We start from the raw sequence: 14989 nt of genomic DNA, 5'->3' as shown, positions 1-14989 counted from the left end.
CTGGGATTTTTTTTTTTGTCGTGTGTACATTTTTCGACAAGGAAACTGTCGAGGATCCCGTCGAGCCAAAAAGAGAGCATGTCTTCTTTTTTCCTCGACGGGAACGGAGAAACTTGCCTTGTCGAGTTCCTCGACGGCCTAACAAGGAACTCGACGAGAAAAACGATGTGTTTCGCCTTCAGAATACAAGGCTTCAGAATAAAGTCACCTGCATCGAAATGGACATACTTGTTCAGCCTCAGTGCCTCCAAAATTGAAGCCGCTGGATGGGCATGACAGCCAGACAACTAGCAATGTATAAAGAAGAGGTGCGCAATGGGAGGTCCTAGGGTTCCATACAGACGAAGGATTCCATGTGACGGGACATCCGCTCACCTGTTTGATGTGCTCTCTCTTCTGGTATTTCTCACTGTAGTATTGTTCTTGTCGGAGGTTGAGAAGCTGCTGTTGCTGTTGTTCCTTCAGCTCTACCAATTTCTGCGCCATTTCTGCATCCAATGCGGATAAATCTTGTTCAACGGAAGAAGAATTGTGATCCGGACTCCCCGATTCACACCTGAGAGGAGAAGAAGTAAAGAGTCAGCACAGCCAGCATCCGACAAACGCTCCGTCTGCATGGCTTCCCCCATATACCTTCTATTCTACAGGTTCCAGAAAATGGAGGCAGGGGCGGACTGACAACTCATGGGGCCCCCGGGCAATAGGAGACTATGGGGCCCCCGGGCAATAGGAGACTATGGGGCCCCCCAGGCAATAGGAGACTATGGGGCCCCCCGGGCAATAGGAGACTATGGGGCCCCCCGGGCAATAGGAGACTATGGGGCTCCCCGGGCAATAGGAGACTATGGGGCCCCCCAGGCAATAGGAGACTATGGGGCCCCCCAGGCAATAGGAGACTATGGGGCCCCCCGGGCAATAGGAGACTATGGGGGCCACCGGGCAATAGGAGATTATGGGGCCCCCGGGCAATAGGAGATTATGGGGCCCCCGGGCAATAGGAGATTATGGGGCCACCGGGCAATAGGAGATTATGGGGCCACACAGTATAGACACACACACATACAGTATGCATACACAATATACACACACACATACAGTACATACACAGTATACACACACATACAGTATACATACACAATACACACACACATACAGTATACATACACAATATACACAGACAGTATACACACACACATACAGTACATACACAGTATACACACACACATACAGTATACATACACAATACACACACACATACAGTATACATACACAATATACACAGACAGTATACACACACACATACAGTACATACACAGTATACACACACATACAGTATACATACACAATATACACACATACAGTATACATACACAATACACACACACATACAGTATACATACACAATATACACAGACAGTATACACACACACATACAGTACATACACAGTATACACACACACACATACAGTATACATACACAATATACACACATACAGTATACATACACAATATACACAGACAGTATACACACACACATACAGTATACATACACAATATACACAGACAGTATACACACACACATACAGTACATACACAGTATACACACACATACAGTATACATACACAATATACACACATACAGTATACATACACAATATACACAGACAGTATACACACACACATACAGTATACATACACAATATACACAGACAGTATACACACACATACAGTATACATACACATACAGTATACATACACAATATACACAGACAGTATACACACATACAGTATACATACACAGTATACACACACACATACAGTATACACACACAGTATAGACACACATACAGTATACATACACAATATACACACACAGTATACATACACACAGAATACACATACACACACTGAAAAGGTACTGGAGAGGCGGGGCAGCTATAATCTTGGGATTTTTTTTAAAAACACAGATTTTTTCATACTGTCCCTGGTTTTACTGAGGCTAGCAACCCTGATGGGGCCCCCTAGTGGCACATGGGGCACTCGGGCAGTGCCCAAGTGCCCTAATGGTCAGTCCACCCCTGTCCAGAGGTATGCTATTAAGGAGCTGGTACTCAGCCTGGAATCCTAATATCTTTACCTTGCACCCTCAGAAACTTGTAAATGGAAACTTATCATTTGTGCTCCCATAGAAATTGGAGATCCCGCCTTCAGTGCCATTAGGAGATGATGTTAGTCTTCATCAAGCCTTAACCACTTGCCGACCGTCTCGCTCCAATATACATTGGCAGAATGGCACGGCCGGGCAAAACAACGTTTGGGTACGTTGTTCCATTTAAGAGCCACCGGAGGCACGCGCCCGCAGCATTCCGGGGGTCCCGATGCGCGTGGCCGGCAGGCGCGATTGCCGCTGGCCACCCGCGATCACATTCACAAGAGCCAGCATGTTCTGTCAGGGGAGAGGAGAAAGATTGTGTGTTCCTAGTACATAGGAACAGTGATATGTCTCCTCCCCCAGTCAGTCCTATCCCCAAACAGTTAGGAACACACCTAGGGAACACACATTTAACCCCTCGATCGGCCCCTGGTGTTAACCTCTTCCCTGCTAGTGACATTTACACAGTAATCAGTGCATTTTTATAGCATTGTTCGCTGTATACATGTCAATGGTTTCCAAAAAATGTCCGATCTGTCCGCCGCAATGTCGCAGTACCGCTAAAAATGCCATGCCAAAAAACATGCCATGCCTGATTTTGAGCCTAGATGCTGTTTATTGTATGATTTATAGCAGGGGTAGAGTGCAATTGAATGGGAGGGGGGGGGGTGTTTGCCCAGGATCCAATCAATATGAAAGACGGCCCTGGCTCCCATATAGGTTTTGTAAGCCGTGGCCCTTAGAAGTTGGCCTGGCGTTCGGCTTTAATCACCTTGCTGCTTGATTTCACTCGCTGCCTGGGGTTGCTCTTGCAGCCAGACCTGATTAACATGCTTAATGCGTTCCAGATAAAAGTGGCGAGGAGGATTGTACGGAGCCGTGAGTACAGCACATTAGGAGCACCTTTGATCTCGCTCACTCGGGTGGCCCGATCTGTCCCTATCGGAGCGATCGGCATTACCGCTAATAACAGCAACCAGCCCAGCATCTCCACAATCCACCCAACCCAAATCACCGCAAGAGAAAACTCTTATATTTTCATTACCGGACTCCTGAAACATCCAATTTCATCAAATTCAATGTCAGCAAAAAAATCTCCCCCCCCCTTCCTCTCGATGTGAGGAGTGACAATCTCACCGACGCGGCGCCGGCCTCTAAGCCTTCATTTAGTGTCAAATCCAGCAAAGTGCTGATTGCTACATTGTAGCTCATGTTATTTTCTGCTAGAAGAAACATTTCTGATATCCATTGATAAAGAGCTCATTTGTATGCGGCTGCCACCGAAAAAGATCCAACCACACACAAATTGCTTTTCCACCGCGCCGCCGCCAGCCGGAGTCACGCCCAAAATACGGGGATATTTTACTGATACAACAACCACCCTCTTCAGGATTCCAATAGGTAGATTCACAAAGAGTTAGGTCGGCTTATCTACAGATAAGCCGACCTAACTCTGAATCTACGCCGACCTATGTTTAAGTGTATGCTCAAACAGAGATACGCTTAAACATATCTAAGATAGGCCGACTTGCGCTGTTCTATCTTAGATTGCAATGTTTCTTTTGGCCGCTAGATGGCGCTTCCATTGCGTCCGGCGTAGATTATGTAAATGAGGGCATACGCCGATTCCCGACCGAACGCAAACGTACGCCAGGCCTACGCCGTCGAATTACGTAGTTTCCGTAAGGGATAGGCCGCCTAAAGTTAGAGCTATGCTCTAGTGGCCTAGCCAATGTTAAGTATGGCCGCCGTTCGCAAATTTCGAAATGTTAACGTCGTTTGCGTAAGTTGTTCCGCGAATCGGGAGTTACGTAGTTTACGTCCGTGTCAAAATCAATAGGCCCGTACGGCCTACTCAGCCGCAATGCGCACTGGGAAATGTAGTCGCCCGGCGCATGCGCAGTGTCAAAAAACGTGAGGTCAAGCCTCATTTCCATACAACACCTCCTCCCATGCTCACCTCCAGGACTTCTACTGAGCCTCTCCCAGCCTCCCTACCCCAAGCTGTCTGACAATCTCCAACACTATTCACTTAGGTCAGGCATGTCCAAAGTCCGGCCCATGGGCCAATTTCGGCCCGCTTTCCGGTTTAATGCGGCCCCACTGGTAATTTGGACATATATCTCTTTGAATTAGGCGCCCTTACACCCGCTTGTTTTAGGCTACGCCGCCGAAAATTAGCAGGTAAGTGGTTTGAGAATCACTACTACGGCGGTGTAGCCTAAAAAGGCTAGGCTAGGCCGCCCTAAAGTTAGGCGCCCCTGCGTGAATCTACCTACAAGTCTGTAAAAGAAGAAAGTACACCATGCAAAAGGAAGAGATGAAGAAAACATATTGGGGGTGATTTACTAAGACTGGAGCGTGCAAAATCTGGCGCATCTGGGCATGGCAGCCAATCGGCTTCTAACTTCAGCTTGTTCAGTTAACCACTTAAGACCCGGACCGTTATGCAGGTAAAGGACCAGGCCCCTTTTTGCGATTCGGCACTGCGTCGCTTTAACCGACAATTGCGCAGTCGTGCGACGTGGCTCCCAAACAAAATTGGCGTCCTTTTTTTCTCACAAATAGAGTTTTCTTTTGGTGGTATTTGATCACCTCTGCGGTTTTTGGGCCAGATTCTCAAAGGCGTTACGACGGCGCAACACCATTTGCGCCGTCGTAAGTCCTAATCTGGCCCAGGGTATATATGCGACTGATTCTTAGAATCAGTTACGCATAGATATCCCTTAGATCTGACAGGCGTAAGGCTCTTACGCTGTCAGATCTTAAATGCAATTTTTTTTCCCCGCCGCTAGGTGTCGCCTCGTCGTTTTCCCCGTCGTCTATGCAAATTAGCTAGTTAAGCGAGATTCCCGAACGTACGCGCGGACGACGCAGTGATTTTACGACGTTTCCGTAAGCGTAAACTTGCCCCTGCTATAATGAGGGGCAAGTTTACGTAGGTCCGTCGTATGCCATGTTAAGTATGGCGTCGGGTCAGCGTCGGCTTTTTCCGTCGTTTACGTCGTTTTCGTAAGTCGTTCGCGAATACGACTTTACGTCAATGACGCTCACGTCGGCGTCATTGACGTTTTCCGTCGTGAGCTGGAGCATGCGCACCGGGCTATTTTTCCGCCCGGCGCATGCGCAGTTCGATCGTCGTGGGGCGTGCTTAATTTAAATACAAGCCGCCCCCTTTGAATTACGCGGCCTTACGCCGGGCCAATTACACTACGCCGACGCAAATTACGGAGCAAGTGCTTGGAGAATACGGCACTTGCTCCAGTAATTTGCGGCGGTGTAGTGTAAATGGCTTACGCGACGCCGCCGCAGATTCTACAAGAATCTGGCCCTTTATTTTTTGTGCTATAAACAAAAAAAGAGCGACAATTTTGAAAAAAATTCAATTTTTTTTACTTTTTGCTATAATAAATATCCCCCAAAAATATATAAAAAAAAATGTTTTCCTCAGTTTAGGCCGATACGTATTCTTCTACCTATTTTTGGTAAAAAAAAAATCGCAATAAGCGTTTATCGAGTGGTTTGCACAACATTTATAGCGTTTACAAAATAGGAAATCGTTTTTTGGCATTTTTATTAATTTTTTTTTTACTATTAGCGATTTTTTTCGTGACTGCGACATTATGGCGGACACATCGGACAATTTTGACACATTTTTGGGACAACTGTCATTTTCACAGCGAAAAGCGCTATAAAAATGCACTGATTACTGTGAAAATGACAATTGCAGTTTAGGAGTTAAACACTAGGGGGCGCTGGAGGTGTTAAGTGTGACCTCATCTGTGTTTCTAACTGTAGGGGGGCGGGGCTGGACGTGTGACGTCACTGATCGCCTTTCCTTATATCAGGGAACAGACGATCACTGACATTGCCACAATGAAGAACGGGGAAGATGTTTTTACACTCACCTCTCCCCGTTCTTCAGCTCCTGTGACCGATCGCGGGACACCAGCGGTGATCGGTCCCGCGGGCGCGGTCACAGAGCTTCGGACCGGGTCACGAGCGCGCTGCCGGCGGCACGCTCGCGACCCCACTGCTGGGCTTAAAGAAACACGTACAGGTACGTGATTGTGCCCAGCCGTGCCATTCTGCCGACGTATATCGGCGTGAATGGGTCCTTAAGTGGTTAATGACCAGGCCGTTATTTTTTGATACGGCGCTGCGTCGCTTTAACTGACAAGTGCGCAGTCGCGTGACGCTGTACCCAAGGATATACAAGGGATATACAAGGTAATACTGACATATAATCACACACAGAGGTTGGACTTGATGGACTTGCGTCTTTTTTCGCCCTCCCCTTCTATGTAACTTACTTCTTTTTGCTGTCCCGTTTGGCCGCCTTCTCCAGGATGGCCCGCCTCCTCAGGTAATCGTTCTGGATTTCATTGTACTTAGTGGTGTGCTCTTTGATGAGGTCAGTGGTTTTCTTGTGGTGCTTTTTCACGAGATCTTTCATTTCTTTATAATGCTTCTTCTGGAGCTTCACAAAGGATTTCTGCTGCTTCAGTTCATCGATACTCTGAGCTTCTACCTCTGTAACAGACATTGACAGAGCCAGCTTTGGTACAGAACAGAAAGGAAGAGTCCAATGTTTTACTCATTGAAGATACACTATATTGTCAAAAGTATTGGGACACCTAGTTTACACCTACCTGAACTGTAATAGCATCCCAGTCTTAGGCCCCGTACACACGAGAGGATATCCGCTGGAAATGGTCCGCTGGACCGTTTCCAGCGGATAAATCCTCTGGCGGATTTGGATCTGATGGCTGTACTCACCATCAGATCGAAATCCGCGCGGAATCCATCCGCGGTGACGTGTCGCGCTGTCGCCGCGACGATGACGCGGCGACGTGCGCGACGCTGGAAGGTAAAGACTTCCACGCATGCGTCGAATCATTACGACGCATGCGAGGGATGGGAGCGGACGGATTGATCCGGTGAGTCTGTACAGACCACCGGATCAATCCGCTGGACAGGATTCAAGCGGATAGATTTCTTAGCATGCTAAGAAATTTTTATCCGCTTGAAATCCGTCGGCTGGATTTTTTTCCGCCGATAAATGTCTGCTTGGACGTACACACGACCGGATCTATCCGCTGGAACTGATCTGCGGATAAATCCCAGCGGATAGATCCGGTCGTGTGTACGGGGCCTTAGGGGCAGATCCACATACAATTAGATGGGCGCAGCGTATGTGAGATACGCTACGCCGCTGTAACTTACTTTTGGCAGCTTTGAATCCACAAAGAATTTGCGCCGTAAGTTACGGCGGCGTAGTGTATCTCTCGCTGCGTAACGGCACCTAATTCAAATCAGCGAGTAGGGGGGCATGTTTCATTTAAATGAAGCGCGTCCCCGCGCTGAACGAACTGCGCATGCGCCGTCCCTAAATTTCCCGCCGTGCATTGCGCTAAATGATGTAGCAAAGACGTCATTTTTTTGGACGTGGATGTAAATTTCGTCCATCCCGATTCACAGACGACTTACGCAAACGAAAAAAATAAATTCAAATTAAACGCGGGAACGACGGCCATACTTAACATGGCAGGTTTAACTATACGCCGCAAAACAGCAGCTTTAACTATACGCCGGAAAAAGGCGACTAGAGACGACGTAAGAGAATGCGACGGCCGCGTGGATCGTCGGAAATAGCTAATTTGCAAACTCGACGCGGAAAACGACGAGAACTCCACCCAGCGGACTCGGAAGTATTGCATCTAAGATCCGAAGGCGTACGAAGCCATACGCCTGTCGGATCTAACCCAGATGCCGTCGTATCTTGTTTTGAGGATTCAAACTAAACATACGACGCAGGAAATTTGAAAGTACGCCGGCGTATCAGTATCTGCCCCTTAGTCCGTAGGGTTCAATATTGAGTTGGCCCTCCCTTTACAGCTATAACAGCTTCAACTCTTCTGTGAAGGCCGTCCACAAGGTTTAGGAGTGTCTATGGGAATGTTTGACTATTCTTCCAGAAGAGCATTTGTGAGGTCAGGTACTAATGTGGACGAGAAAGCCTGGCTCACAGTCTCTGCTCTAAATGAATCCCAAAGGTGTTCTATCGGGTTGAATCAGGACAGTCATGTTCCTCCACCCCAAACTCGCTCATCCATGTCTTTATGGTCCTTGCTTTGTGCACTTATACACAAAGACCCAGATTCACAGAGTGTGGGCGCACATTACGCCGCCGTAGACACACTCCTAAACCTTGTAGACGGCCTTCCCAGAAGAGTTGAAGCTGTTATAGCTGCAAAGGGCGGGGCCAACTCAATATTGAACCCTACGGACTAAGACTGGGATGCCATTAAAGTTCATGTGCGTGTAAAGGCCGGTGTCCCAATACTTTTGACTATATCATGTATTTCTGGGCAGAATGGGCACTTGGATCTAACTACCCCTCCAAGTCACACCCCTTAGGCCCCGTACACACGACAGAGGAACTCGACGTGCTTGGCACGTCGAGTTCCTCGTCGAGTTTTGGGATGAAGCCGCCGAGGAGCTCGGCGGGCCGGCTTCTCCCATAGAAGAACGAGGACAACGAGAAAATAGAGAACATGTTCTCTATTTTCTCGTCGAGTTCCTCGGCGGCTCCATCGAGCCAAAACTGTACAGACGACAGAGATTCTCGGCAGAATCCGGGTTTTGACCGAGTTTCTCGGCGAATTCTGCCGAGAATCTCTGTCGTCTGTACGAGGCCATAGTTACTATATCTCTGCTTTGTCGGTAGTTGAACTGTTGCAGATTTTACGGTCTTAACTAGGGGATTAGGGTGACCACATTTCCAAACTGCCATTCAGGGACACCCCCCCCCCCCCATTTTTTTGCAGATTTTTGGGGCAGGGGCGTATGAAATCAGCGGGCCCATGTGCGAGATCAAAAGTGGGCCCTAGGCATCAAGAAAAACAACTGAGTGGTCGGGGCACAGAGTAGTCAGAGGGGCAGTGGGATGGATAGAGGCACACCTCCCAACTTTCTGAGATGGAAATGAAGGACACCTATTAGCAAAAATATGTAGGAGAATTATAAACAAAGAAAAACTGGTTAAACCCACAGGTGCTTTTTTACCACTACTATTCTTTTATATTGGCTCCTTGAGGGACAAACAAGGAGGAAAGAGGAACAGAGGGGCAGAGGGACAATGCTCTAAATGAGGGACAGTTCCTCCAAATCAGGAACAGCACAGGAGGGGGGATGAAGAACAGCACAGGTGGGACCAGAGGACAGCACAGGAGGGGGGCACTGATGAACTGCAGGGGGTGGGGGACTGGAGAACAGCACAGGTGGGGGACTGGAGAACAGCACAGGTGGGGGACTGGAGAACAGCACAGGTGGGGGACGGGAGAACAGCACAGGTGGGGGACTGGAGAACAGCACAGGTGGGGGACTGGAGAACAGCACAGGTGGGGGACTGGAGAACAGCACAGGTGGGGGACTGGAGAACAGCACAGGTGGGGGACTGGAGAACAGCACAGGTGGGGGACTGGAGGACTGCACAGGTGGGACCAGAGGACTGCACAGGTGGGACCAGAGGACTGCACAGGTGGGACCAGAGGACTGCACAGGTGGGACCAGAGGACTGCACAGGTGGGACCAGAGGACTGCACAGGTGGGACCAGAGGACTGCACAGGAGGGGGGCTGAAGAACAGCACAGGGTGGGACTGGAGAACAGCACAGGTGGGGGACTGGAGAACAGCACAGGTGGGGGACTGGAGAACAGCACAGGTGGGGGACTGGAGAACAGCACAGGTGGGGGACTGGAGAACAGCACAGGTGGGGGACTGGAGAACAGCACAGGTGGGGGACTGGAGAACAGCACAGGTGGGGGACTGGAGAACAGCACAGGTGGGGGACTGGAGGACTGCACAGGTGGGACCAGAGGACTGCACAGGTGGGACCAGAGGACTGCACAGGTGGGACCAGAGGACTGCACAGGTGGGACCAGAGGACTGCACAGGTGGGACCAGAGGACTGCACAGGTGGGACCAGAGGACTGCACAGGTGGGACCAGAGGACTGCACAGGTGGGACCAGAGGACTGCACAGGAGGGGGGCTGAAGAACAGCACAGGAGGGGGGACTGAAGAACAGCACAGGAGGGGGGACTGAAGAACAGCACAGGAGGGGGGACTGAAGAACAGCACAGGAGGGGGGGGGGGACTGAAGAACAGCACGGGGGACTGAAGAACAGCACAGGAGGGGGGCTGAAGAACAGCACAGGTGGGACCAGAGCACAGCACAGGAGGGGGGGGGGGACTGAAGAACAGCACAGGGTGGGACCAGAGGACAGCAGGGGGTTGGAGAATGGGGGGTGAGGTGGGAGAGAGCAGAGAAGTTACTGGGGAAGATCAGCCAGGAGAGTGTTGAGGGACCTGTGGGCAGCAGAAGAAAACTGGATAGGAGGGGTGGCATATAGAGAAACTGATGCCCCCCATGTTCTTCTTGCAGCCACTGAATGCCCGCTTTTCCTCCTTTACCTCCTGCAGGCATTCAGTGGCTGCAAGAAGAACATGGGGGGCATCAGTTCCTCTATATGCCGCCTCTCCTATCCAGGTTTAGAGGGAAGCTGCATGGACCCCCTGGAGTATGAGGCTGGGTTGCAATGGCGCCCCCTGTAGTTACACCGCTGCAGTGGAGTAACTAAAACATTTCTGGCAGTTTGAAGGAGCAATGAATGGAATGCTGGCAGGATTCTGAGGTTGTGATAGTCGCTGATGAGCCACTCCTGAGAGGATTGCTTGGTATACAGAGGGGGTAACAAGACTAGTAGGTGAAAAGGTGGCAGAACATGAAAGGCTGAGGGTGAAGGAGGAGAGGGGGGGGCAGTGAGAGGCAAACAAGTAGTGGGAGAGAAGAGACATTGAGCAGCCGGACAGGACTGGGTGTGAGGAGTTATCATGTGTGCAGGAAACATCTTCAGCTCTGAGGGGTTCATGCTGGGACCTGTAGTTCTTCACTTTTGGGGGGAAGTCACATCCCCAAAAGTGAAGGATTACAAGTCCCAGCATGAACCCTGCCCTGATATCTAAGGAAGTTTCCTCCTTCCATCCAGGGTGTCATGTGTAATCTGTTCTCTCCTGCCGACCCTTATCTGCCTTATCTTACTCAGCCTGGAGCAAGCCTCTGCGTGTCCTGTGCAGACACTCCAGCTTCTTACAAGTGCTGAACTCTGACTGCTGAGGGAGAGCCGACAGGATTATAACACGGATGGATCTGCTGGTCAGTGCTTTGTAATTTTACTTGCCTTAGTTTGTACCATCTCTCATCTGTACACTGCAGTCTGTCTCACAGTCCGATGTTTCTTCTGGCTGCTGGCTGGACTCCAGAACATACAGGAGTAGGTGGGTGGAGCTGAACAGAAGGCGCGGAGGAGGAAGTTAAACTCTCCTCCGCTGTGATAGGTCTCTGCCTCTCTCCTGCTCTGACGTCACTGGTTGCTACACGCCAAGCGGGAGGCAGCCAGGTAGCAACCAGTTTGGGCACTGAGCCAGGGGCGGTGAATAAAGAAAAAGGGTCTCACTCTCTGTCAGCTAGGGGTCCACCACAGGCTGAGACAGAGAGGATGTATGCAAAGGCTATTTTAGGGGGCATTAGATCTGCCCAGGCCAATTCCGGGACTCTGTATTGTCCCGTAATGAGTGTGTCCGGGACACGGGACACGAGCATTAATTAAGGGACAGTCCCGGGCAATCCGGGACACGTGGTCACCCTAGGGGATAGAGCACGTTTAAAGACAATCTGTAATCTTTTTTCTAGTTTTCATGTATGCAAATGTAATCAACTTAATGTAAATAGCCTCATCAACATAAAAAAAAAGACTTGTTTTATATATAGTCTACAATTATATATGTAAATAAGGGCAGCCATATTTGTTTGATACTTATCTATGCTGTGCTTTGGAATAACAGCGTTTCTGATTGTGTTTTATTGCTTTTCTTGGTGCGTTAGCACAGGCTCCTAATGATTTGCTCAAAACAATACTGGCTCAGCCACTTGACCCCCGGAAGGTTTTACCCCCCATGTGACCAGACAATTATTTTCTATTCAGCACTGCGTTACTTTACCTAGCAATTACGCAGTTGTGAGAGCCTGACTGTACCCAAATTACATTTATATCATTTTTTTCACACAAATAGAGCTTTTTTTTTATGGTATTTGATCACCACTGGATTGTTTATTTTTTATTATATAAAGGAAAAAAATATATATACCGTATTTATCGGCGTATACCGCGCACTTTTTTCCCCTTAAAATCAGTGGAAAATCGTGGGTGCGTGATATACGCCGATACTGTTGCAGCAGTATTTGTTTTTTGAATTAGGTGCCGAGCGCCGCAGCCTACAGCCGAGCCGAGTGTACTGCACACTCGGTTAGGCTCGGCTACACTCGGCTCCGCTCGCAGCCACGCCGAGAGAAGCCGAACAAACAGGAAATCCGGCTCCGCGCCTAATTCAAAAACGAACACCGCCGCAACCCCGGGCAACGTGCGGATGGAGGACTGGACAGATCCCCGCAGACGGACACCTGGACGGACGCCGCCAGGAAGCCACAGACGGACACCTGGATGGACGCTGCGAGGAAGGCTGGACGGACCCCGCAGACGGACACCTGGACAAACCCCTCGCGAGGAAGCCACAGACGGACACCTGGACGGACGCCACAAGGAAGCCGCAGACGGACACCTGGACGGACGCCGCGAGGAAGGCTGGACGGCCCCCGCGCATGGCCGCAAACAGACGCCGGACCTAACAAGGCCGCCGATGGACGCCGGGCAAGACACCAAAACTGTAAGTAATTAATTTTTTTTTTTTCCCCAAGAATTTCCCTTCTAGATAAGGGGTGCGCGATATACGCCAGTGCGCGCTATAGGCAGATAAATACGGTATATATATATTTTCTACTTTCTGTTATAAAACATATCCAATGAAAAAAAATCAAATGTCTTCATAAATTTTGGCCAAAATCTATTCTGCTACATGTCTTTGGTTAAAAAAAAAAAAAATCCCAATAAGCGCATATTGATTGATTGGTGCAAAAGTTTTCACGTCTACAAACTATGGGATATATCAATGTTTCTCAACTCCAGTCCTCAAGGCTCCCTAAGGCCGGGTACACACGAACAAACATGTATGGTGAAAGCGGTCCGTCGGACCGTTTTCACCATACATGTCTGCCAGAGGGCTTCTGTACGATGGTTGTACACACCATCGTACAGAAGTCCGCGCGTAAACAATACGCGGGGCGTGTCCGCGGTGTCGCCGCGTCGATGACGCGGTGTCGCCGCGACAATGACGCAGCGACGTGGGCGGCCCGCCTTTAAAATGCTTCCACGCATGCGTCAAAGTCATTCGACGCATGCGAGGGACGGCGGGCGCCTGGACATGTACGGTAGGTCTGTACTGACGACCGTACATGTCCGAGCGGGCAGGATTCCAGCGGACTGTTTTAAAACAAGTCCAGGAATATTTGTCCGCTGGGAAAAGGCCCGGCGGGCAAATGTTTGCTGGAATTCGGCCCGCTCGCGCCCACACACGACCAAACATGTCTGCTGAAACTGGCCTGCGGACCAGTTTCAGCAGACATGTTTGGTCGTGAGTACGGGGCCTAACAGGTCATGTTTTTAGGCTTTCCCTTATTTTACACTGGTGATTTGATCAGTTTCACTGCCTTAGTAATTACCACACCCGGAAATCCTGAAAACATGACCTGTTGAGGTGCCTTGAGGACTGGAGTTGAGAACCACTGGTATATATACTGGAATTTACGCTATAGATGCTACACTGCAATGGTGGTGATCAGTGACTTATAGTGTGACTGCGATAGGCTGGCGGGCAATCTGGCGCTAACAGAACTAAGGGATTCCACTGAGGATCTGGTCTGGAGAGTTCATAGGAGAAATGTCTGGCTGATGTTGGAAGGAGGCATCCAAGTATCCAAGGACATTGTGAGTACAGACCTGAGTGTAGGATCCAGGTGACCAGGGAAGGCCCATCCATTATGGGCGCACCGGTGCCATCCCCTCTATCCACATCATCCCCTATATGGTTAATGGATAGATTCGTGCATTGAATAAATCTATCCACGGCCGTCACAGCCACCCCCTATTCAGGCATCCGGCCCCTTTCTGGATGCCGGGCACTTGAATTACAGCGGCGGGGGTGTTTGTTTGAAGCACCTGATTAGAGCCACAGGCTCTAATAGGCTTCAAAATAGGGTGGACTCGGAGTGCAGAGCATTGCGTCCGGAGCCCACCCAGGTGTGTTAGAAAAGAAAATTAATATTCGTTTTTCAAACACTGAATCGCCTCTCCGCCAAATCAGGAAGCGCGGGTCTGATACCCATTTCCGGATTGGCTGAAAGGTCAAGCGATCCTACTGGACGCTTGGGAGGAGGAGGGGAGACGCAGGGTGGAAGCCTCGGGGTGGAAGCCGATGTGATCTCAGAAGAGAAGAGGAAACAGGAGACGCTGCCAGGTGCCCGCCACAGCCTGATCCCCTGTCTGATGTGCCCACCGATCCCCGCCGATGTCTGCCCGCCGATCCCCGATGTGCCCGCTGATCCCTGCCGTTGTGCATCCACCGATCCCCGATGTGCCCACCGATCCCTGCCGTTGTGTGCCCGCTGATCTCCGCCGCTGTGTGCCCACCGCTCCCCAATGGGCCCGCCGACCCCCACAGCCGATGGGGTAAGTACCTGTGGACCAGCAGACAGCAGGGGGGGGTTGAGGTGCTGCAGGGGGGTGGTTGTTTGCCCCCCAAAACAAAAGGCCACTGCTGGTGACTGCTTGTTGCTGTCCATTCCCTTGACATCTAATAGGAGTCCACAAACTTTTTTAACA

General features: G+C 50.0%; 1 protein-coding gene across 1 annotated transcript in view; it reads right to left on the bottom strand.

The window, feature by feature from the left end:
* Positions 1 to 14989, bottom strand: part of PLCB1 (phospholipase C beta 1) — an 825411-nt gene that overhangs the window by 100557 nt on the left and 709865 nt on the right. The window contains exons 26-27 of the mRNA XM_040351701.1: positions 6466 to 6685; positions 376 to 556 (exon numbers count right to left, since the gene is read on the bottom strand). Of these exons, the coding sequence (XP_040207635.1) occupies positions 376 to 556; positions 6466 to 6685 (401 nt within the window). The remainder of the gene's footprint in view (positions 1 to 375; positions 557 to 6465; positions 6686 to 14989) is intronic.

The sequence above is a fragment of the Rana temporaria genome, chromosome 4 (assembly GCF_905171775.1).
Source record: "Rana temporaria chromosome 4, aRanTem1.1, whole genome shotgun sequence".
Taxonomy (NCBI): Eukaryota; Metazoa; Chordata; class Amphibia; order Anura; family Ranidae; genus Rana; species Rana temporaria.
The sequence above is the reverse complement of the archived record's forward strand: the minus strand, read 5'-3'. Positions and strand labels throughout refer to the sequence as shown.